At 45.1% G+C, this 26,002-nt stretch overlaps 1 protein-coding gene across 1 annotated transcript; it reads right to left on the bottom strand.

Moving 5' to 3' along the window:
- Positions 1-10,959: 10,959 nt before the first annotated feature.
- On the bottom strand, positions 10,960-23,464 carry SEC11C (SEC11 homolog C, signal peptidase complex subunit). Its single transcript, XM_043889470.1, has 6 exons — positions 23,262-23,464; positions 18,941-19,050; positions 15,763-15,912; positions 13,710-13,829; positions 11,748-11,805; positions 10,960-11,156 (listed from the first exon to the last, which is right to left on the bottom strand). The coding sequence occupies exons 1-6, from the start codon at positions 23,346-23,348 to the stop codon at positions 11,103-11,105; spliced, it is 579 nt and encodes a 192-aa protein (XP_043745405.1). The 5' UTR covers positions 23,349-23,464; the 3' UTR covers positions 10,960-11,102.
- Between the last annotated feature and the right edge of the window lie 2,538 nt (positions 23,465-26,002).

The following is a 26,002-nucleotide window of genomic DNA, read 5'->3' as shown; positions in this document are numbered from 1 at the left end:
GCCACCTTCTCTGTAGCAAGAATAGCAACCTTGATGTCTTTGCTGAAAAGCTAAAGCCCAGGCAAGTCAGGTTAAAGATGGTCGAAATCAGACTCTGCCACTGGGCATTTGGAGGACGCTAACCTTGACACATTGTGATCTAGGTGAATTCCAACCTCCTCATTCCCTGTATTTTCATTTATTTTTTCAATCATATAGAAAATCATATCATATAGAAAATATCATAATCATATAGAAAATCACAGAATGATACATACCTCATGTATATGCCAGGCAGATTTAAGAAATCTTCATCTGTTTAATATTTGCTTTAGATCTCTAAAAAAGCTTCTCTACTGTTTCTTTTTCTATTTTATTAATTTTTCTCCTGAGTTTATGAATTTCTTCTCTGTTCTTTCGGTTTTCTCTGCTGTCCTTTAAAAATCTTACATTTTTTTTTTCCATTTATTTTTATTAGTTGGAGGCTAATTACTTTACAATATTGTAGTGGTTTTTGCCATACATTGACATGAATCAGCCATGGATTTACTTGTATTCCCCATCCGGATCCCCACTCTCACCTCCCTCTCCACCCGATCCCTCTGGGTCTTCCCAGTGCACCAGGCCCTAGCACTTGTCTCATGCATCCAGCCTGGGCTGGTGATCTGTTTCACCCTAGATAATATACATGTTTCGATGCTGTTCTCTCGAAACATCCCACCCTCACCTTCTCCCACAGAGTCCAAAATTCTGTTCTGTACATCTGTGTCTCTTTTTCTGTTTTGCATATAGGGTTATCGTTACCATCTTTCTAAATTCCATATATATGCGTTAGTATACTGTATTGGTCTTTATCTTTCTGGCTTACTTCACTCTGTGTAATGGGCTCCAGTTTCATCCATCTCATTAGAACTGATTCAAATGAATTGTTTTTAATGGCTGAGTAATATTCCATGGTGTATATGAACCACAGCTTCCTTATCCATTCATCTGCTGATGGGCATCTAGGTTGCTTCCATGTCCTGGCTATTATAAACAGTGCCACGATGAACATTGGGGTGCACGTGTCTCTTTCAGATCTGGTTTCCTCAGTGTGTATGCCCAGCAGTGGGATTGCTGGGTCATATGGCAGTTCTATTTCCAGTTTTTTAAGGAATCTCCACACTGTTCTCCATAGTGGCTGTACTAGTTTGCATTCCCACCAACAGTGTAAGAGGGTTCCCTTTTCTCCACACCCTCTCCAGCATTTATTGCTTGTAGACTTTTGGATAGCAGCCATCCTGACTGGCGTGTAATGGTACCTTATTGTGGTTTTGATTTGCATTTCTCTGATAATGAGTGATGTTGAGCATCTTTTCATGTGTTTGTTAGCCATCTGTATGTCTTCTTTGGAGAAATGTCTGTTTAGATCTTTGGCCCATTTTTTGATTGGGTCATTTATTTTTCTGGAATTGAGCTGCAGGAGTTGCTTGTATATTTTTGAGACTAATCCTTTGTCTGTTTCTTCATTTGCTATTATTTTCTCCCATTCTGAAGGCTGTCTTTTCACCTTGCTTATAGTAAGACTCTTACATTTAAAAATTCATTTCTTTTTACATCTTTCTTTTTTTAAAACTTTATTCTTTTTACAAAATTTATTTATTGAATTAATTAATTCATTCAATAAAGCAGGTACACACTGCTACCTCGGTGGCTCAGTTGGTAAAGAATCTGCTTGCAATGCAGGAGCCCTGAGTTCGATCCCTGGATCAGGAAGATCCCCCGGAGAAGGGAATGGCAACCCACTCCAGAATTCTTGCCTGGAGAATCGCATGGACAGAGGAGTTTGGTGGGCTACAGTCCATGGGGTCACAGACAGTCAGATACAACTGAGTGGTTGACACTGTCCACTCACACACTGCTGCATTTATTTATGCATGTGTTTATTTCTGCATGTGTTTGTGCATGTGTTTGTGTGTGTGTTTATTTCTGCATGCATTTATTTGTGCGTGTGTTTATTTGTATGTTTATTTGTGCATGTGTTTACGTGTGTGTTTATTTGTGCATGTGTTTATTTCTGCATGCATTTATTTGTGTGTGTTTGTGCATTTATTTCTGCATGTGTTTATTTGTGTGTTTATTTGTGCATTGTTTATTTGTGCATGTGTTTATGTGTGTGTTTATTTGTGCATGTGTTTATGCATGTGTTTATTTGTGCATGTGTTTATTTCTGCATGCATTTATTTGTGCGTGTGTTTATTTCTGCATGCATTTTTTTGTGCGTGTGTTTATTTCGACCACCCCGGGTCTTCACTGCTGCACTGGGCTCCCTCTAGTTCCCGAGAGTGGGACCTGCTCTCCCCGGCGCCGCGCGGCCTTCTCGCTGCAGTGGCTTCTCTTGCTGCCGAGCACAGGCTCGGGAGCACGGGCTTCAGTAGCCACAGCTCGCGGGGTGAGTTGTTTCGACTTGCTGGCTTCAATAGTTGCATCCTACGGGCACAGTTGCTCCGAGACATGTGGAATCTTCCCGGAGCCGGGATCAAACCCGAGTCCCCTGCATTAGCAAGTAGATTCCCATCCACTGTGCCACCAGGGAGGTCCTATCTTTATTTTCTTAATGTGACTACAAGGCTATGGATTCACTCCCAGGTATCACAATGTGTGGGTCTGTTATTTAGATCCAATTCTAACAATCTTGTCGCTTCCATCATGGTATTATCTTTAACCCATGAGTTCTTTAGGATTGCCTGCTTTACTTTCCAAGTGTGTTAAAATTTCCAACTGATTTTTCATTTAATTGCTTTCAATAATAGAAGCTTTTGAAAATCATGTCCTTATATGTGATCCTTCTCTTAATTCCTCATGTGTCCTTTTTAAAAAAATTCATTTAGTTTTAACTTCATGTGTTCTTTAAAGGATGCTGCTGCTGCTGCGTAGTCACTTCAGTCGTGTCTGACTCTTCACAACGCCATGGACTGGGGCCCACCAGGCTCCTCTGTCCATGGGATTCTCCAGGCAAGAATACTAGAGTGGGTTGCCATGCCCTCCTCCAGGGGATCTGCCCAACCCAGGGATCGAACCCAGGTGTCCTGCATTGCAGGCAGTGTCTTTACCACTGAGCCACCAGGGATCCTCTTTAAAGGATACATGCTATCTATTTTTACTGGAATCAGACCTCTGTATCTGTGTTTCTTACATTAAATTTTTTTTATCATGTTGAACAAATCTTCCGTGGATTATCTAATCATCGCTTACTTGACCTGGCACTTTCTAATAAAGATGTGTTAAAACCTTCCTCACAGTGTTTTAGTTACTTTCCGATTCTTTGAGCTTTTACTTTATGTAGTTTAGGGTTTTATGTTAAGTGCATAAAAGATTATGCTTACTGTACCTTGTGAATTATTTTTAGCATGATGCAATATCTTTCTTTATCCTGAGTAACTGTTTAAAAAATCTATTTGTCATTAATACTATAAAGCTTCATTTGATTACTACATGCCTTGAATATCATTTCCTAGACTTTTCTTTATAACCTTTCAATGTACTAGAAAAATTTCTGGATTTGGTTTGTTGTTCATGTGGTTTAATCCAATTGGATGGTCTCTGTCCTTTAATAGGCAGGTTGATTCAATTTATATTTATTGTGATGACTGCTATTACATTTAAAACTCATTTCCACTTTCTGGTTTCTCTTTATCAGCTTTTACTTTTCTTCTCTTTCTTCTTCTCTGCCTTCTGTTGAGCTAATACAGTTTCCATGTTCTCTTTATTTTCTCCTCTTTTTTTCTGATTCTCTTGATGGTGTTTCTTTTCTATATGTATACTTTTATTTATTTATTTTGGGCTGTGCTAGATCTTTGTTGATGTGGAGGTTTTTTTTCTAGTTGTGGCAAGAGGGAGCTACCCTCTGGTTGTGGAGCACAGGCTTCTCACTGCAGTGACTTCTCGTTGCGGAGCCGGGTTCCCAGGGTGCGGGGGCTTCAGTAGTTGCAGCTCCTCTAGAACAAGCTCAGGAGTTGTGTCGCATGGGAGTAGTTGCTCCAAGGCATGTGGGATCTTCCTGGACCAGGGATCGGAGAGCCCACGTCTCCTGCAGTGGCAGGCAGATTCTTGACCACTCAGCCACCAGGGCAGCCCCTCTTGATAGATAGTATTTCTGTTCTTTTAGCCTTCATTTTATTTTTCAGGGCTAAAGATTTTGTTTATCTTTGATGTTCCTCAGTTTTGCAAAGATATGTCTATGTGTGGACTGAATTGTATTTTTCTCGGTACATAGAGAATATCTTTAATACACAGTGAAAGTTGCTTAGTTATGTCCAACTCTTTGAGACACCATGGACTATATAGTCTCCAGGCCAGAATACTGGAGTGGGTAACCTTTCCCTTCTCCAGGGGGATCTTCCCAACCCAAGGATCAAACCCAGGTCTCCTGCATTGCGGGCAGATTCTTTGCCAGCTGAGCCACAAGGGAAGCCCAAGAATACTGGAGTGGGTAGCCTATCCCTTCTCTAGCAGATCGTCCCAGCCCAGGAATCGAGCCAGGTTCCCCTGCATTGCAGGCGGATTCTTCACCAACTGAGCTGTCAGGGAAGCCCGAGACCACGGCTTTATTCCATTCTGGAACTTCTCTGGGGTTTCCCCTCTGTCACACTTTCTCGGGTCTCCACTGGTGCGTGTTGGTTCGAGTCTCTCCGCCCAGCTTCTGTCTGTGTCTGTCTTAGTCTCTGTTTCTCTGTCCTCCTTTGTGGCATTACCTTCGCTTACTCTTGGCCTGCTTCTTCGTTTTTAGCTGTGCTGGGTCTTAGTTGCGGCATGTGGGATCTAGTTCCCCGATCAGGAGTCACACCTGGGCCCCCTGCCCTAGAAGCATGGAGTCTGAGCCACTACACCACCAGGGAAGTCCCTCTTTGCCTGTTTCTAGTCTAGATTTTATCCTGTTCATTGGGTCTTTAAATTGTAATCACCATATATTTTTTATTTTTCAGATTTCCAACTGCTTATTTTCCATATACTCCTGTTCTTTGTTCACTGATGCTTGGTTATTGTTTTATCATGTTTTGTTGATGCCCATGAATGATTTTCTTCATTGGCCTTTAAAGAGCCTAAGCATAATGAGTTTAAAAATCCTTTTTATTTAGTTATATTGTTTTAATTTCTAATCGAATGAATGAATGAAATTGATCTTCCTGGTATTGATTTTTCCACTTAGAGTTCAAGTTCCTAATTTTGTTTCCTGGGCTCCTGTTTTGTGGGCAGTTTCTCTCTCCCTCTGGTAGTTCTGCTGCTGTTTTCTTCAGCTCCCACCCTCCACATCCCCATAGCAAGCAATGCAGAGCCAGATCCGACAGAAACCCCGAGGACATCTCAGAATCAGGCGGCAGCTGAGTTCAGGTCCCCTTCACAGGTGTGTCTGGGTCTTCCCACCTTCCTCTCAGGACATCAGCTATGAAAAAACAGAAACCTTGTCAACCGTTGTGGCAGCTTTCCCAGCCTTTTGTTTTTCTCAAGGGGAAGCCCCACTCGAGCTCTGCTTTCAGGTGGAGATCCCATTTCTGTCTCCCTACCATTTTCGTTGTTGTTGTTCAGACGCCAAGTCATGTTCAACTCTTTGCAACCCCGTGGACTGCAGGACCGAAGCACGCCAGGCTTCTCTGTCCTTCACTGTCTCCTGGAGCTTGCTCAAACTCAGGTCCATGATGTCAGTGATGCCATCCAACCATCTCATCCTCTGTCGCCCCCTTCTCTTCTCCTCCTGCCCCCAATCTCTGCCAGCATCAGGGTCTTTTCCAGTGAGTTGGCTCTTCGCAGCAGGCGGCCAAAGTATTGGAGCCTCAGTTTCAGCATCAGTTCTTTGTACTTGACACTAATTTAAAATACTAATGGATTCCACATGTAAATGATATCATACAGTATTTGTCTTTCTTTCTCTGTCTGACTTATTTCATGTAGCATAATGCCCTCCAAGTCCATCCATTTCGCTGCAGATGGCAAAAGTTTTTTCTTCTTTACGGCTGAGTAGTATTCCCTTATATACATACGACATCTTCTTTTCAATTCATCTATCGATAGATACTTAGGTTGCTACCATATTTTGACAACTGCAGATAATGTTGCTCTGAACATTGAGGTGCGTGTATCTTTTTTAATACAACAAACTAGTGAATATAACGAAAATGAAACTGACTTACAGAGAACAAACTAGAGTTTGCCAGTGGGGAGAAAGAGGAGAGGAGGGGAAATACAGGGGTATGGGATTAAGAAGTACAAACTAAAAAAAAAAAAAAAAGAAGTACAAACTATTTGGTATAAAATGAACTACAGAGATATATTGTACAACTTGGGGAATATAGCCAATACTGTACAGTAACTATAAATGGAATTCATAACTTTTAAAGATTGTTAATCACTAGTCAAATCAGTCGATCCTAATGGAAATCAATCCTGAATATTCATTGGAAGGACTGATGCTGAAACTGAAGCTCCAATAGTTTGGCCACCTGATGTGAAGATCTGACTCATTAGAAAAGACCCTGATGCTGGGAAAGATTGAAGGCAGGAGGACAGAGGATGAGATGGTTGGATGGCATCACCAACTCAATGGACATGAGTTTGAGCTAACTTGGGGAGATGGTGAAGGACAGGGAAGACTGGCGTGCTGCAGTCCATGGAATCAGAAAGAGTCGGACACGACTGAGCGACTGAACAACAACAAATACGTATAACTGGTTTACTTTGGGACTGATTGAAAAGTATCACAACATTGTAAATCAACTATACTCCAATAAAAATTTTCTAAAAAATTAAAATTGTGAATCACATTTAACTTATATAATATTGTATAGCAACTCCAACTTCAATAAAAGTGCCAAAAAAAAACCAAAACATAATATTTATTACTGTTGCGCTCTGTGACGTCTTTAGCTATAACATACTCACATCAAGTTTGCAGGTCACAGACGTCACCCAATCACGGGTGCAGGAGAAGGCCTGCGTCCACCACACATAACCTGGACGCCTTGAGCTGGCGAGCAACAGACAGGAACGTCAGTGTTCTTTGCCACCCACATTTTTCCCACCAGAACTTTTAATAAGTACAAAATACATTGACTTGCATTTCATCTCCCTTCATTTTTCTTCATTTGCATGTATCAACCAGAAGCAGGCAGCCTGAAAATTCAAATGTTTGGACCATTTACAGACTGGATAATCAGCTCTTAAATGTGCAACCTACTTGCTTTTCACAGAATTTTTAAGTGGTGATGGAGCCGGTGTTTCTGGGGGAAAATAATATAAGGAAATTAGAAGTGTAATATAGTGATCTATTATTGTCAGAGAATTCTGAACCAGCCAATCGGAACCTAGCGCACTTTTGCAAATTCCAAGGGACAAAGGCAAACAGCTTTCACGTGGACTTTAAATAGGATTTTGCAATCTACAATTTATCGCAGTGCTCTGGCTTTTAATACTTTTTTTTATTAATGTTCCATTTTTCTCCTGGTGCAGGAACTTCACTCATCATTCTTAATGTTTCTGCATTACTTGGAACTGTCGGTAGTCATTTCCTTGTGGTTAGAGGCACAAATAGCTTCAGCCTTCCTCAGAGGGTGGCCAGGTCCTACCTCACCCCTCTGCTGGGGAAAGGGCCGAGTAAGGAACCGCTGGGGAGACGGCAAGAGGCTGAGCGCCCAGCAGCAGCTAAGAGTGGCAGGGTTTGGGGAAGAAATGAGCTCACAGCAACCCTTCCGGTGGCAACTATCACCAAGATGTTTGCAGCGTGGGGCCCTGCTGAATGTTTCTGGTTAAATGACTCCAGTGCCTTCAGATGCTGCTGCTTTGGGAATATTGTGCAGAATATTCAAGCAATTAATTTTTATTCACGTTTACCCAACGACTGTATTTATTGAGCACCCACTCTCGACTGGAGACTTTTATGTTCACGACTTCCTATGATCTCTCCTGGAGACTGTAAGGAAACGGGTGGGGTCGGAACTGGCACGTGGAGAGATGGGGTGAGGAGCAGGGGCAGATGATGAGAGCTATGATTCCTGTAAAGTCAGGTCAGCGTGAGCGTGGCCCTAAAGGGGCAGTCACAGAGGGCATGCGTGGGTGGGCTTGCTTTCCTTCTGTGTTACCTTGAGGTCAAGGCTGATTTTCAGTGGACGAGGTCACAGCTCTGTCACCTTCCAGGAGAGGAAACACCTCACACAGGCTCTAGAGGAGCCTCAAGCCCGCAAACCTGAGCCAAATCATTCTTGCCTCATTCTCCCCCCGAAGGAGGATCCCAGGCACCCCCCTCATTCCTACTCTCCCAACCTATGAAGCCATCTAACCCAGCTGGTCCAAATGTAAACCCCCAAACTTCAAGCAAGGGATGGAGGGAAGCAGCAGCCTAAGGCCAAGCAGGCCCACCGCCTGGCAGCATCAGCAGCTCCGAGGAGCTTATTAGAGAGAGAAGTTCAGAGCCCACCGCGGTCTTCTGTGTCAGAATCTGCATTCTAACAAGGTCCCCGAGTGAGTCCTGTGCAGAGTCAGGGTCTGAGAAGCACTGACCCGGGGCACCTCTCTGAGTAGGGAGGGCTTCTCCACTAGCTCAGCCGGAAGGAATCTGCCTGCCATGCAGGAGACGCGGCTTCAGCCTCTGGGTCGAGCAGATCCCCTGGAGGTGGAAATGGCAACCCACCCCAGCACTCTTGTCTGGAGAATCCCATGGACAGAGAAGCCTGGTGGGCTACATTCCACGGGGCTGCCAAGAGTCAGACACGACTGAGCAACTGAGCACACACAATACAATCGCCTCAAAAAGGCCAAACGAGATCAGGCTTTCCAATGAGCCACAACATTCGAGTCTCAGTCTTTGTGAAGTTTATTTCAGAACATCACCATGTTCAGGATTGCCAAAAAGCTTAGCCAATTAAGGAGCTTTTTATTTTTAAAAATATTTATTTGGCTGCACCGGGTCTTAGTTGCAGCACGTGGGATCTAATTCCCTGACCAGGGATTGAGCTGGGAGCGTGGAGTCTTAGCCACTGGACCACCAGGGAAGTTCCTGAAGAGCTTCTTAAAGTTTATATTAACCAACTATAAAAAAATAAATTAATTAAAAAATAAAATAAAAAAGTTTATATTAACCAACTATAGAAACTGGAAGATGCTAAAGTAATAAAGTTTTGACCCAACATTTAAAAATTCTACTTTTAGTTCGGGGGGAAAATAAATCTATTTTTCTTTAAAAACCAAATTTATTAAAAGGGCACAAGACAAAAATGTTTTTAGGAAGTATCCTGTAAATTTTTTTTTCTTTCACTTTGCCGATGTCAACTGGAAGAGCCCATTGTTGTTGCAATAACCTATTTCAGCAGAGATAAAAGATTAAAGGGCAGGCTGCCCCCGCCCCCAACCCCCGACAGATCACTCCTGCTGGTCGTCACCAACTCAGAGCTCAGTCAAGGCACAGGTTACACCAAAGAGGAAAACACAGGTGACCGTGGGTGACGTTTACTGAATGCAAACGGATACTCGGGTAGCATCAGGCTAAGGAGGCATCTACCGATTTCTGGGGACACGCAGGGTGCTGAGGCAGGGTGTGTGCAAGCCCACAGGTGCTTAAGTGACCTGGTGCGGGTGGGGGGTTAATCGCTGTCGTGTCCGACTCTTGGAACCCCATGGACTGTTGCCTGCCAGGCTCCTCTGTCCATGCAACGTCCAGGCAAGAATACTGAAGCGGGTTGCCATTTCCATGTCCATAAAGTGACCTGTAGGGATTCCAAATCCTTAGATCCCAACTGGACAAACCTAAAAGAATGAGGCAGATTTGTAAACGCTGACCACGTAGGATGTCAACATCAGATCGTTCGGCAAAAAGGGAATATTTTGGCAAAACTGAAGAGTGCCTGGAAACCCCACTGGCGTCCTCGTCCCTTCCAGTCCCCTGACGCTTGGCAGTGTGGCCCAGGCACCAGCAACGCCCGTGTGCCCTGGGAGTGCTGTCTCAGGCCCCCTCCCCGCGGACCTCCCGAATCAGAATCCTCGTCTACCAGGGGCCAGGGCTCTGCACTTGCGGGACGGCTCTTCCCCAAGACGTCTGTGCCTCACTGCCTCGCAGTTCTTTAAACTCTGCTCACCGTCCCCCGCTCGGAGGTCTTCCCTGACCGTGTGGAAATCACCATCTACCCACACCTCCGCTTCACCTTCCCACAGAAGCTGGCCCTCCTGAAGTCAGTTCATCACCTGTTCCTCCTGCTGGGGGACTGTAACCTTCTTCCAAGCTGGGACTGAGCAGCCCCAGGACCTAAGGCGGCAGCCGGGATATTAGGGTCTGATCAATACTTTAATGAAGGACTATTTTACATGCAGGACTAAACTATAGCCCTGGGAAACGGAAAAGGGAGGGAGGCTGAAGGGAAGAGGGACCAGCCCTTCCACCCTCTGTGCTTTCTGCAGCTTATCAGAGGAGCACACATTGCTACAACTCTCATTAAACAATCCATCCAATGACCTCAAGACACACCAGCCACAAGGACAAAGCAGACCACACTTCTCCTTCCAGAAAGATTCACAGGCTTTATTCATTTATCAGACTGCACTTCTATAAATAAGAAATCATTTCCTTTTCAGGGCCTGTTTGTTTCCCCAGAAAAAGTAATTGAAGAATTTTATTTTTTTTAAAAATGATTAATTTTTATTGCAGTATAATTGCTTTACAATGCTGTGTGAGCTTCTACTGTAAAACAAAATGAATCAGCTATACACGCACATACATCCCCTCGCTTTTGGGTTTCTCTCCCGCTGAGGACACTACAGTAGGGAATTGTATTTGTAAAACCCAGATGTGACAACTATGCCACGTTTGGACTATGCGCTGTCCTCCCAGCTAGCCAGGCCCAGAGGCGGCCTGCCTGGTTCCTGAAGTGCTGCAGGGCCTCAAGCTTGGCTCAGCCCGATTATCGTGAGCGGCAGAGGGATGGAACACATTCAAATCAGAGGCCACCAGAGAAAGCAATCTTTACTGATGAATCATTTATTCGATCAAGACAAAACGTCTCCACATTGTTTCCTTTTATACAGACAGTGGAACATTTCAAATATATTAACTTTTCTCTTCAACAAAATTTCTTTCAATCTGGTCCCAGGAACTGCTTTGCACTTCAGGATTCACGTTTCAATAACACATATGCACCCATTACAGCCAAAAGAGCATACTGTAAGGAAAACACAGAGGAAAACGTGTAAACACAGGTCTACGGATGCATTTGGTCTGTGGGTGTATTCAGATACAGGCTGGTCAGGGCTGGACCAGGAGAGAATCATCTTCCCCGTGCTGTCTCCAAGTGAGCTGTCAGTAACACCTGACAATTCAAACCGCTCACACACTGAGGGACCGAGGGTCACACGCCCAACACACACATTCCGCTCATTCTTGTGGAGGCTTCCTATTGTGCTTCAAGAGATTTAAAAAAAAATGTATGGATACTATTCTTGTTGAAGTTGGGAAATAAGCATTACTAGGCTTACTGAACTACTTTTTCCCTATGTTTAAAGATGTGCATAATAAAAAGCAAAAAATATATAGGTACCATTTTGGAAAACACCATATAAACATAAAAGGCAGAAGTAGCCACTTTCAGTAATCTAAAATTTACAATTTAAATGATTAATTTATAGTTAACAGCACATACTCTGCAGAAGAATTAGCCAGCAAAACATTTTAAACAGACTGCATCTCTACAGTTGCACATGTAGAAGCACCAATATTTTTCTTTAAAAATACAGACATACAAATAAATTCCTACCTTAAATTTTGGATAGTCGTTCATTATTATGGTGACCATACCGACATATGGTAAAAACCTAAATTGTGGGATAAACAGCCAGAAATGTAAAAAGTGTTTGTAATATAAGAGTAATACTTAAAAACACTATAAATCAGCGTTAGGGCAAAGCCTTCCTTGGGAACACCACTGACTGGGGCCACAAAAACAACACACGCTGCTGTCTCAAAAGGCTTTGTCAGTAACAAGCAGCAGAGCCAACAGCCAGGACAATTTTTTACGAAGGCAAATCAAGAGCTGGAGATGCTAGTTGTCTTCTCTTGCTGCATTCTGCTGTAACAGCATGAAAACAGGTGAGCCCCTTTTACAACGGAGTCGGCAACTTTCACAAAGCGAGTTCTTGATTTTTCTTAGTAGAGAAGTAAGATTCAGACAACCTATATGTAAACTGCTGTGAGAGAGACTTCTGAAAGCATAAGAATAACTGGTTTGTAACTGAAGGAATCCTCATGGTTTTCACTGTGTGTGCTTACTTGCTCAGTTGTGACCGACTCTGCGACCCCATGGACTGTAGCCTGCCAGGCTCCTCTGTCCTCGGGGATTCTCCAGGCCAGAATACTGGAGTGGGTAGCCTCTCCCTTCTCCAGGGGATCTTCCCAACCCAGGGATCGAACCCAGGTCTCCCGCACTGCAGGCAGTTTCTTTACCATCTGAGCCGACAGGGAAGCCGCATCATTTTCATTGCACAGCACTTTTCAGATGCAACAAAGAAGTTGGTTGGGCAGTGAATGCAAATGAGGAAAGCATCATTTATACCCAAACATGATTATGATCCCAGAGATAATAAGCCAGCAGAAACCAGCCAATGAATGATGTAGCTGACAAAATTAATGTCAACACAGAATCAGTCTGACCCAAGACTCCATCATGTCACTGATGATAAACAAGGGAACACCTCCTCGGTACCCTCCAGTCTGCTTTAAATGCAACAGCTCCAACCTCTCACTTCTACAAAGCCTCTCACCAGAGTGTCTAAAAACACAGGACTGACCAGCCGCAGGTCTCCCTCACCTTCCTGCAGATATTCAGGAGGAAACGCAATAGAGTGAAAGCGATTAAAACGTGAGCAGAGGGAGAGCAGGGGCAGGAAGAGGCCTCCAACCGCAAGCTGATGAGGAGAGCGGTATCTGCGAAAACGGCCACCCGCGTTCTCCAGCCTCACACAGCCGGTGGGATTTCAATGAAAGGGGACATTTCTAGCAAGGGTTAATCAGAAAAAGGGCCACTGAGAGAGGGGAAGAGTCACCTTTTTTGGTATTTAATAAGAGGAGAGGCTCTGCTGTGTCAGTCAGAAGCAGAACTCATGGCTGGAACAATGATGCAAAGATGGGTATGAAAAAAAAAATGATCACAGAACTTTCCTTAGTAGTGAAAAACCAAGAAACAATCTAAATATCCATCAAAAGAAGACTAGTGAGAAGTTACAATTCTCAGAGGAACGGCATGCAGCTGTTTAAAAGGATATGGGTATAGATTTGGCACAGAAAGTTACTTCCAACTTCCTGCTGGGTGAAAAAAATAAAACTCCTTTACGTAAAATTATATATTATGTATGCACACACACATCTATATAGGCACAAGGAATATCTAGACTATTCACCAGTGTTAAACAGTAGTTATTTCTGAAAGGATTATTTCTAATTATTTAAAATTTATAAATAACCAAACTCCACGTGAGGATTTATTTTCAAAATAGAATTGAATCCATGATATAGATAGAATACTGGCATTCAGCTTTAGATTTCAGGTCCTCGGGCAGTTCTGAGCTTCGTCTACTCCTCACAAGGTAAGGAAGAACTGCTTACAACTCTCCTGACATATCATCTCCGGAATGAACGATTCCATTACCCTCTACACTTGACTTCTTTGTTTCTGATATTTTTCTGGTTTCTGCATATTCTATGGAACTTAAAGAAAACTCACCCTCGGGCGCGCCCGACCACGTCCTTCTTCTCGAGCCAGTTCTGGCCTTCTTTGTACAAGCCTCTATCATCAACTTCATTATTATCTCCTTTAGTCAGAAATTTGATGTCTCCATTGTCTCTGGAAAGCAAAACAAGGTCCTTTCAAAGATAATTTTCAGTGCAGCATTGTTAGGAAACTGTCAGTGTAGCCTACACTTTACAGGCAAGGGTGGGCATTGGGAAAAGCAGTCAAACGTGACTTGATCTTTTTCGCCTTAAGATGCCTGCTGGCAGACAACCATTCAACTCAAGCACAGATCTAATGACAATTTTGTAGACTTAAATTCAAAAACACGGATGTTCCCCTGTTGACCAAAAAGCATGGCATAGCGCAGGGTACCAGGAAGGCCATGACTAGCTCTAGTGTCGATTTCTGTCCATTCTCTGTCCTCATGGACCAACAGGTTAACACGGATTATATTCCTCTTGACTCTAGGCGTGAACTGAGTACCAGATTACACAGACCTGAACATAAGGTAATTCAAACACAAGTGTTCTCTTAGCTCTTCTCAGACTTTCTTTCCCTTACCAAACGTGGGATGTGTGAATGCCTTATTTCTTTCACCACTGAGCCAAGTGGCATATCATCCAGTTTGCAAACAAACAGGAATTATGAACGCCATGAAACTGCTGTGTTACAGACAGGTAGGAACTGTTTTAAACATTGTAAACTGGGGCTTACACAGCCCTGACACCAGAAACACAATACTACAGCCTTATAGAACTATTAAGAGGGTCTATTTTTCAATAAGACAAATGACAAAATGTGTTAAATAATTTGATAAAATATTAAAAGCCCACAAAGATTTGAAACTGTACCAAAGGGAGCTAGCTGACTTGCAGCCATGGTTATACAAGAAATTAAGAGGGAAAAAATCTGGGCTGTCACTCACAATTCATGTAAGTTACAGAAAAATATCATTATTTCCCAGTTTTGAGCAACTTCTCATCTTTGGATATTGTTTTAAAATCAGGTACGAGTTCTGTCACAATCATGACAGAGCGTATTTCTTCATCTGTAAGTTATCAAGCACTATGAACAAGGTAATGCTAGTTGTAGTCCCAGTGTATTAACACAAACTGAAACAGGGTCATGCTAACGTTTAGAGTCAAATAAAGTGGATATTTTAAGTATCAAACATCTTTGGGGAACACCTGGAAATACTGAATGGAATGAGAATCTCTTATCAGAAATAGATTCACACACACACACACACACACACGCAATAACGGAGCAATGCTCCATTATTTAAAAAATACAAATACACATACCTAATTTTAATTCTACAACTCATGCAAGTAAAAGGCTGAACTAAGATGCATAAAGGTAAATGAATAACCAAATAAATAAAACGTACCATTTTCACTAATCACTTGACTGTACTCTCTCAGGGAAACAATATATTTGAGCTAGAAACAATTGCTTCTGGTCCCCAAGTAGTGTGTTACTAAGTCATCACTGACATTTAAGGGAAAGGCAAAGCTGTTTGTGGGGGGGTGGGGGTGGGATTAATGCTGGATATGCAGCAATCAAATCATGGGATGGGCTGGGGAAAGGAATTTTTATTCATCCAAGGCTAATATTACTGCTGAGAATGCCAGCTGGTCCATAGTGAGAAAGAGAAACAGGTAGCTTTCTGCATTTCAGGAGATAATTCTCTCACCAAAATGATCCTCAGTTACCATGAGATTTGATTTTCTTTTGAGACTCCTTCAAATAATTAATTAATGTTATGCAAGAATACATCCCACCTTACCTTGTACAGCAAGTCTGTCAAGTGCTTTAGTAAACATCATTTCATCCTCACACTCACCCTGGGGGTTACTGTGGGTAAAGTACTGACATTCACATCTCACCGCCTGAGTTAAGTCGCAGGTCCAAAGTCACCCCAATCACTAAATGGCAAACCTAGGAACGTAATCCAGTGTTTTTGCTACTTTCTAATCAACCATTAAAGCTGTCCACAGTCTTGTCTACAAAATAAAATCAGAGAGAAGTAAAGGCTCTTTACTTTTCGTGAACTTTGATTACTCTGTGAACTATTGGGATGTCTCGTCCTTCGACTTTGAAAACAACAATTTCTCCAGCTCTAATGGGGTCTTCCCGGAAATTCGTTAGGAACAGAAGGTCGCCCCTGTGAAAGGCTGGCTCCATGCTGCCGCTGGAAAGAAGCACAAAGTCACGTCAGAAGTGCCTTGGGCTCACCAGGCAAATGTTTCAAATCACAAAGGATATTAACAAACATACCACTTGGAATGTCAGCTTTTGTCAACCGTCAAGCAGATCTATGAGCAATAAAACAAGCTACAGAGATTCCCATCTGCCTGCTCAAGGGGACAACGATGAGAAAGGGAGTGATTTCTTCTTGGATTTGAGCATGAAAAGGCACTAGTGGCTGCTCGATGATTTGTATTAGGTGGAAAAAGAACCAAGAATAAGCTGGACTCCTTGAAGTAAAAATCCATTTTTAGCCTTATAAGGGTTTTACATCTATCAATACAAATACTATTTTTCATTCAGAACTACAGACTCTGAAAGCTGGTTAATACTCTAGGGTAATTCTTGCATTCTGTCGTGTGTACGTAATTTAGTGGAAGCTGAAATCATCGAAACAGAATTCATTTCGTATGTGCTCCTGATTTGTTTTAATCCATGAGAAAATAAATAAGACCTAAATACAGGGGTCTGACAACCAACGATGAGTTAGTTTGTCGAGGGCAGGAAGGGGGAGAAGGAACCTGTCTAATGAAGAGATGGGGAGCTTTACAGGAAGATGTGGGTTCACAAAAGGAGCCATTCCAGATGCTGGTCCTCCCGTCCCACCAGGGCTGCTGACCTTCAACTTGTCAGCACACGAGGAAGGGAGCCAGGGGGCAAGTAGCCGAGCCTGGCCTGCGACTACAGAGAGGTTTATTTTATTGCCTTGCCGTGAGGCTTGTGGGGTTTTAGTTCCCTGATCAGGGACTGAACCTGTGCCCTTGGCAATGAAAGCTTGAAGTCCTAACCACTGAACCTCCAGGGAATTGCCAAGAGGTTTATTTTTAAGTGAAACCTTTGCCACTAAGTCTGGTAATAGATTCAGCAATCAAAAATAGAAAACGTGAATTTAAAAGGTAGAAACAGCTAGAAATATAAATGACTAAGAGGAAAAGAAAGAGAAGATATCTAAGTAAAAACAAATTTGTTCTTCCCCCAGCACAGAACACTTGATGGGCATGAGTTTGAGCAAGCTCTAGGAGTTAGTGCTGGGGAGGCCTGGCGTGCTGCAGTCCATGGGGTTGCAGAGAGTCAGACACGACTGAGCGATTGAGCTGACAGCCTAACTGACAACACAGAAAGTTATTTGTTCCCCCAACACAGAAATTCATTTTGTCATCTTCTGAAAATACAACATAATTGCTTCAGGGGTTCATTTTCTTTTAAAGAATGACAGTTAAAATGCTTAGGATAATTTCTTAATCTACCGCTTCATCTTTACTTCAACAAAATTCCGGAAGACATGCAGAGGGAAGAGAACCATCTCAGTCTGTGATAACAAGGACCTTGTTTTGTTTGTTTAAAAACAACTCCCTGAACAAGTCTTAGAGGTAGGAAGTGCGCACTGCAGATTGGCATAGAGTCATTATCATGCCCCATTAGGACAGCAGTTCTCTGAAATGTTTAAATTACATTTGAACAACTAATAACAACTTACACTTGCCTTCCTTAACAGGCCAGGGAGTTCCCCAAGGTCACACATCCCTTGTGATGTCAACAGCTTATGCTGACCAATCAAACTGCTTTAGAATTGTAAAGTGAAAGTGAAGTCACTCAGTCGTGTCCGACTCTTTGCGCGACCCCATGGACTAATGTAGCCCACCAGGCTCCTCCGTCCATGGGATTCTCCAGGCAAGAATACTGGAGTGGGTTGCCATTTCCTTCTCCAGGGGATCTTCCCAACCCAGTGATCGAACCCAGGTCTCCTGCATTGCAGGCAGACGCTTTAACCTCTGAGCCACCAGGAATCTAGAATTGTAAAGGATGCTTTAAAAGAAGAAAAAGTCCCCACGTGCTGCAACTCCATAATAATCTCTGCGTGCAGGTGTGCCTGTGGATTGAAGAAGAGCCCGAGCACCCCAGATGGAGTTCTGGCTCTGCAGAAGTAACTGTGAGATGGAAGCAACGTCGCCTCACTAGACCTCAGCTACCTTATTTGTTGAATGACAAGGGCCCATCTGAATTTGAGGGGTTTAATTTCTTCTATTTTTTTCCCCAAAAGCCTTAAAATCCTTCTTTCAAGGGAAATCTTACCAGGTAAAGTATAATCACATAAAATGGGTAAAAGCAGAGCTGTCACAACTGAAGCCAGGCTCAGGGGCCCCTGAGCCTGGCCCCCTTCTCTCTCCTAACTCATCACCTGGCCCTTCAGAGCCCCCTTAGCTCTGTGTGTGAGTTATGCCATCCTCGGGCTCCTGAGTTTATGAAAACGCTGTATCTCTAGAAGTGGGTCCCTTGGCCAATCACGAAGGGCGGCCCGGTGAAGCCAGGGCCGGAGCTGCCCCCATCACGTGGCTGCAGGGCCCAGAGGAGGGACAGGGAGCCAGGAGCCCTGCTGCTTCTCCTGCCCTGGTCGGCTCTGACCTTGCCCACAGCACTGCCACAGCCTGCCTCTCCCCCTGGAGAGCAAAGGGGCTCCATGCCCACCTCAGGGAGACTCAACTATCTAAGGCATATTAGCATCTTCAAGCACTTGAAAGTGAAGGAGGTAATTGCTCAGCCATGTCTGACTCTTCACAAGTCCATGGGCTGTAGCCCACCAGGCTCCTCTGTCCATGGAATTCTCCAGGCTAGAATACTGGAGTGGGTTTGCCATTCCTTTCTCCTAGGGGTCTTTCCGACCCAGGGATCGAACTTGGGTCTCCTGCATTGCAGGCAGATTCTTTACCCTCTGAGCCACCAGGGAAGCACAAAACATTAAAAGATGGAAGCAAAGCATATTACCCTGGAGCATGAGATCAACATGATGAAATGCCTCAAATGTCTATTGAAAAAGAAGATTTTTCAACAAAAGCCAGAAAAAAAAATGAAACCTTTTCAAAACAAGTATCAACAAAGAACACTCTAAAGCTTATCCAACTAAGACACTGAGTTTGGGGTGTCCACACAGCTCCTGGGTACCCGACAGTAGCTGGATGGCCAGCAGGACCCACCTCAGCACCACCACGATGGGGCTCTCACTGCCGGTGAGGACAATCAGGCCTTTCCAGATCATGAGCGCAGAGGACACGATCATGGCGAAGTTTAAGACCTGGTAGTAGAGCTGGAAGAAAACAGGGCAAACCAGAAGTGAGGACCATGGCAGAACATCCATTCGCTCCAGTTCGGAGATGTGCTTGTTTTTTTTTTTTTTAAAAAAGCTTTAGGACTTTTTTTTTTTTTTGGCCAAAAGTGACTTTAGGAATTGAAACTCGTACACACAAACTACAAGATTAGGTAGAATTTCAATTTTTGACCATGGAAAGTGAAAGTGTTAGCCGCATCTGACTCTTTGTGACCCCATGGACTGTAGCCCGCCAGGCTTCCCTGTCCATGGAGTTCTCCAGGTAAGAATACTGGAGTGGGTTGCCAGGCTCTTCTCCAGGGCATCTTCCTGACCCAGGGGTCGAACCCGGGTCTCCTGGACTGCAGGCAGGTTCTTTACCATCTGAGCCACCAGGGAAGCCCCTCTGACCATGGAATGCCCACACATCTTTTCTCCTTCAACGAAAGAAAAGGAGAGGGAGGGAGCCAGAGTAACCTGTGGGACCTGCTTTGTTAATGCCTGGGTACAACTTTCCTTACCTCTTCAGAATCCCCCAGAGCCTTCAACCCTGAGGGGCCCCACCTCTCAAGTGCTAGGGCTCTGCCTTCCACCTCAGCACAGAGGGCAGAGGTCTCACCCGAGAGCCTGGTCCACGTGGCGTGCTTCACCTGGGCCCCAAATGAGGGTGCAAAGTCCTAGTCCTACAGCACTCTGTTCTACACAAGGTCATTCTGCCTTGGGAATTACAATGTAAAATTCAACAGAAACTGTAAATGCCTATTTATAGAGTTTTCGCAAATATTCTAAATGATGAGCATCAAATATTCCCTTAAGAACACGGGGAGTGGGGGGAGGTGAGAGGGCGGTTCAGGAGGGGACCTCTGTATACTGATGGCTGATGCATGCTGATGTACAGCAGAAACTAATACAATATGGCAAAGCGATTATCCTTCAATTAAAAGTCAGTAAGTTAAAAAAAAAAGAACACAGTGGGAAGGCCACCCGAGTCAGCTCCTGGCTCTAACTAGATGCCCTCACTCCAGCTGAGACCAGGAGGCCCAGGTCCACAGCACTGCACATCCCCACCGACCTCCAGGACGGCTCCTGACTGGGGCCTGCCGAACAAAGAAAGAATTTTAATGGTAGGACCAAACACGCAAAGTCACACTGAGTGAAAAACGCAGGCTGAAGTAGGATCTCCACAAACCACAGAACAGTTTCTAAAGCAAACACAAGGAGATCCTCTGAGATGCTGAGACAGGCTATCTTAGCATGGTGGAATCATGAGTGATTGAATTGTCTTTTTTAAGCTACTTTACTCTCGATTCTTTAAAATTCTTATCATGAGTGAATATTAATTCAAAATCTGAGAGAGATGGGAAGTATTTAAAGGAAGGGCAATTTGACATTAAAGTACACTAAAATAATTATTGTATTATTTATTAGTGCATTAAAATAATCATTTTGAAAACTGTGACAAAACATGAAGACATATTCTGATACGACAGGGAAGAAGGAAAAGCAAAGTCTCTTGCTAAAATTGCAACTGTGTGAAAGTATGTACTTTGAGGTAATTGTGAAGGTTACAAAAGTGGGGACAAAAAATGAATTAAAATAACTAAAATATTTTGATGTAGTCAGTGAAAACAGGAAAATAAAATTAAAGTTACATACCATTTTTTAAAACTCCTTGGCAAAAGTGTCAATAGCAAATTATGAAACTAAATTCCCAGGTGAACAAAAAAGGAAACTGGAGTGCTGAGTGGATATTAAGTGTTGGGCTATAAGATATTAAACTGTTGCTTCTAAAGTAAAATCAACTTTTTGAGTCACATCAGTCTAAAGCAGAAGTTATTCACTGGAGTTCACATTCAAAAACTTGGCCACCTGCTCCGCTTGACTTACCTGGTTTAATAAACAACTGTTGTTTCATTATGAATTGCTGTTCTGATTAGGAAAGGCCCAAGTCATGGTTTTCTACAAAGATGTCCAATTTTATACGGGTTTTCAAACCACTGGGCTCTACTCTAATCAAACAAATTATACGATCTTGCCACTTACCTAATAAAGACTATGTACTAAGAATATATTTTCCAGTATGATTGTCTATGCTTGAAAAATTCATTGAGGGGAAGTAAAACCAATTCTTCAAAAAAAAAAATTTCCTTTGAGCAAGACATCTATTTGCTAAAGATAGTCAATTATGTAGAAGTCTAACAAACTAATCTAATGAAGTTAATTTCAAAACCACAGACCACCCTTCTAACAACCCAGCTTTAAGTGATCTACTATCTAAGTCTAGGATTGAAACCCTGGCATCTAGAAACAGTCATTTTGATGGAACTGACAAGCAGATTGGAAATACACACCCCACATTACACTGGTGCCTTTTCTTGTTCATCTTTGCCTACCAATTCTGTATGTTTGGCACTTAATCACCCCAGCAGAGTTTAGAAGCAAGCCCACACTCAGTCTTTGGCAAGCAAAGATGAAATAACCAACGTCTCAGCGTTTTAAACAAACATTTCAGACCAGATATTGTGACTGGCAGGGCAGCACAAATGCCAGTGGCTGTTTTTCTTCCTCTCTTCCTCACTGCAGAAACAAAGAGTCCTTGTTTTTGCATGTGGCTCTTTCCTTAATTAACAGTAAGCAAGGGCAGCAGAAAAAGGAGGTCCTTCGACGACTAGTGGAGCGAGCATGCCTGAAAAGGTGTCATAGGATGCTATTCAGGAGGGAAAAAGAAAAAAGACAAAACTAAAAGGAAAAAAAAGTACAAGGAGGTATCAAATTTGAGCTTCTGAATTTTAATTAGAACATTAGCAAATGTAGGCAACTGAAATAGCTACTAATGGGGCTTATCACTGAGAGTGGGGATACACAGAACTTTTCAAAGGCAAACCGACTTAGGGTTTGACACACTCCTCAGAAGACCTTCACTGACAGTGTGCAGTTGGTAATTGGTACCAGTTTTAGAGACATTTTAAAGACCTACCCAATTAAGTTTAGATTTTTAATTAAGTCTCTGCTTGGGGTCCGGGTTGGTGGGGAGGTGAGCTGGCTTCCCTAGTGGCTCAGGGGTAAAGAATCCACCTGCCAATGCAGGAGATGCAGGTTCGATCCCTGGGTCGGGAAGATTCCCTGGAGAAGAAATTGGCAACCCACTGCAGTATTCTTGCTGGGGCAGTTCCATGGAGCCTGGCGGGCGGCAGCCCATGGGGTCCCAAAGAGCCGGACATGACTGAGCGACTCAACAACAACTGCTTCCTGGAGGATTTTCTTGCAACAGCATCAACGCTCAGGGCATTAGCTGTTGGCTTTTCAAGCTAGTGATAATCTCTTGCCTCAATCCATCTTCATCACACAAGCTTCCAGGAGCTCATCTGACACGCACCCCTAGAGACAACCAGGTTTCTCAACCCCGTTCACCAGATGCAAGTCCCCGAACCCCCCAACACTACTGCACTCGTCTGAAATTCTACTTGGAAGAAAGAAAGAGAGCGGGGTACCGAGGCTGGCTAAGGGGAGGGCAACAGGAAGTCTTCCTCGGAGGTCCTCTCAGGAGGGGTGAGAGATGAAGCCCAGGTGCCCTAAGACCCCGCAGCGAGCCGTCTCCGAGCTTCAAGGCGCTGCCAGAGCAGGGAGTCTGAGAAGGAGGCTAGGGAGGGCCCCTGGAAGCCCTTCCGGAACACCGGTTCGGTCCACAGTGACGGAGAAGGTCCGGCGCGCTCTCCCGCACGAGGCGCCTCATTTGGTCCTGAGTCCCCGGGAAGGGAAGATGCTGCGCTGCGGGGGCAATCAGGGGACAGCTCCCCTCTCTCGGAAGCTCTCCCCCCACGCCTGCCGCTTCCACCCGCGGGCAGCCTACCTCACGCCCGGCCTCGAGAGCCCCGCAGAGACGCCCGGCCCCGGGGCCACCGGGCGGCCCCTCGGGGTCCCTCGCGGGAGAGCCAGCTCTCCCCGCCCCGCTTCCTCAACCACACCTGACGCCCACAGGACGGGGTTCCCTTCCCTCCCCTCCCGGCCCCCCGCTCCTCTAACCGCGCCCCCGTCAGGGCGAGACCGCGCAGGACGGGGTCCCCTTCGCTCCCCTCCCGGCTACCCCCCGCTCCGCTAACCGCGCCCCCGTCAGGGCAAGAGCGCGCCCACCCGCGGCTCTGTGAGGATTCGAACCCTGGGCCTCCGAGACCCCGGCTCCGCGGCGCGACAGCCACGCGGGCCGCCCTCACCTGGCGCTTGTTCATCTTCCTCAGGTCCCCGAAGATGTCCAAGCCGGACGCGGGGAGATGCGCCCCCACGGTGCTGGCGCGCACCATGCTGGTGTCTCCGGTGGGGTCGCGGGGGGGCACACCTAGGCAGCCGGCCGGCTCCAGGAGTCGCTGACAGCTGCGGAGCGCCGGCCCGGCCCCGCCCACCGGCCTCGCCGGCCCCCCGAGCGGAGGCGCCCTCGGGCATCTGGGAGTTGTAGTCCGACGAGTCTCGGCCGCCGATACAGCCAGAGGGAGCCAGCAGGAAGAGAACTACCACTCCCAGAGTTCCGCGCGGCGAGCGCCGCGTCGGGGGTCGACCCGGGGCTCCGCGGGCGGGGGGCGAGCGGTCTCAGAGGCCTCGTCCGCCCCTTGCGAGGGAACTGCGGGGGGAGTTTGCGTGTCGCTCGGGCAGCTTGGGGTCGGGACTGCTTAAGAGCAACCGAGTTCCCCAAGACTCTGCTCAGGCGCCAGGCGGACACCTAAAGCCTGGGCAGTCACCGAGCCGTGTATGTAGGCCATTGGATGACAGCGACCACGGAAGGCGGGGCTTTCACCGCGCGGCGTGCAGGACGGGGGCCGGGCCTGGGAGAGGCGGGCCTTTTGAAGCTCCCAGTCGCGCGTTCTGCAGGACTTGTTCTGTTGAGTTTAGTCGCTCAGTTGTGTCCGACTCTTTGCGACCCTATGGACTGCAGCACGCCAGGCCTCCCTGTCCATCACCAACTCCCAGAGTTTACCCAAACTCATGTCCATTAAGTCGGTGATGCCATCTAATCATTTCATCCTCTGTCACCCCCTTCTCCTCCCACCTTCAATCTTTCGCAGCATCAGGGTCTTTTCAAATGAGTCAGTTCTTCGCATCAGGTGGCCAAAGTATTGGAGCTTCAGCATCCGTCCTTGCAATGAATATTCAGGACTGATTTCCTTTGGGATGGACTGGTTCGATCTCCTTGCAGTCCAGGGGACTCTGAAGAGTCTTCTCCAACACCACAGTTCAAAAGCATCAATTCTTTGGCGTTCAGCTTTCTTTGTAGTCCAACTCTTAGGGACTAATGTAAACTTAATCAGGTGGTGACTCCAACTGTAGCGGCTATTCCAGATCTTTACCTGAGCAAATCAACAGAGCCCCTGGCACTTGGCACGTAGCTATTGACCGAAATAAGTCTTTTTTCCGTACCAATTTGTAAGGACCACCAGAAGCAATTTGCTTTTAGGTGGAAAAGCCATCAGTATACCCTCACAGTCTTGCCTTGGAATTATGTCAGTTTGGGGGCTTCCCTGGAGGCTCACACAGTAAAGAATCTGCCTGCAATGCTGGAGACCTGGATTCAGTCCCCGGGTTGGGAAGATCCCCTGGAGAAGGTAAAGGCTACCCACTCCAGTATTCTTGCCTGGAGAATCCCATGGGCAGAGGAGCCTGGTGGGCTACAGTCCCTGGGGTCAAGAAGAGTCAGACACGACTGAGTGACTCCCCCGTACACACATCCTACTGTCTGCCATAATGTTGTTTCCAGAGATCTTGATCATTAGGACACTCTGAAAAAATATCACATTTTCCTACATTGATAAAATTATACTGGCTGGAGCTGATGAATATGTAGTAGTAAATGCTTTTTTTTTTTTTTTTGGCCACACCACACAGCTTATGGGAACACAGTTCCCTGACCGGGGATTGAACCTGGGCCCCAGGTCACTGCAGTGAAAGCCCAGAATCCTAACCCCTAGGCCACCAGGGAACTCCCAGGAAATAGCAAGTAGTTTTGATGCTTCAGTCAGAAACGTACAAACTAGAGAGAGTGAGAAAAAAGCAAAAATTTCACTTCTGCCATCTTAGTCGCGTTTCTGGAAGTTCAGTAGTCTGGATCGTGTGGAGCGATCCCTTTCAAGGTGAAAGACCAGTTGTGGCACCTCTAAACAACCATCTTGAATAAAGAGAACAACACTGGGAATAAAGAGAACAAGAATAAAGAATAAAGATAACAAGAATGTCTCTTGAATAAAGAGAACAACACTGAAGTACTTTCAGAATTTGGAGGCCACTGTTACACCAGCCCACCTACAAAGTGACCGTAAGCCTGCCAGTTTTAAAGGGAACCATAACAGGGGAAGATTCCGCAGCCAATCCAGATCCAGTGTAAGCTGCTCTACCACTTAGATCATGTGAGCCAACAGATACAATAGTAAGGTGGAATAATAGAACATCAGAGTGTTGACGGCAGATAAGAATGCTTTTGCAAACTCTAGCAAGCACCAAAAGAGCATCACAGAGCAGGTTTTTAGGCTTTCGGAGTTAATGGATGCCCTCCTCTGTAGACGCCTACTCTCCTCTTTTTTCTTTTTGCCATGCCATGTGGCTGGCATGTTCCCCAACCAGAGCTTGAAGCCATGCCTCCACGGTAAAAGTGCCAAGTCCTAACTGATGGACTGCCAGGGATCTCCTATAGATACCCACTCTCCTTTTGAGAAACAACTTCTGTATTGGGCCATCTTAAAGCCCAACTGTGGTACATCCGTCAACCATGCAGCCCAAATTTTCCATCAGGTACCGGGCATTTTAGGACCCACCTGGCTACAAGGACAGTACCGGCAGGCACAATAGATCCTCTAGGGGAATGGAAACTAACAAGACCAGAGATGTTTTCCTGCCCTGAGCTTGGTGTGTGGTCTTCCCCCAGTCTCTTCTCTCTTGCTAATTTGTTTCCAACTTATGCTGCAATGAGTGT

This window comes from Cervus elaphus, chromosome 27, assembly GCF_910594005.1.
Source record: "Cervus elaphus chromosome 27, mCerEla1.1, whole genome shotgun sequence".
NCBI lineage: Eukaryota > Metazoa > Chordata > Mammalia > Artiodactyla > Cervidae > Cervus > Cervus elaphus.
The sequence above is the reverse complement of the archived record's forward strand: the minus strand, read 5'-3'. Positions and strand labels throughout refer to the sequence as shown.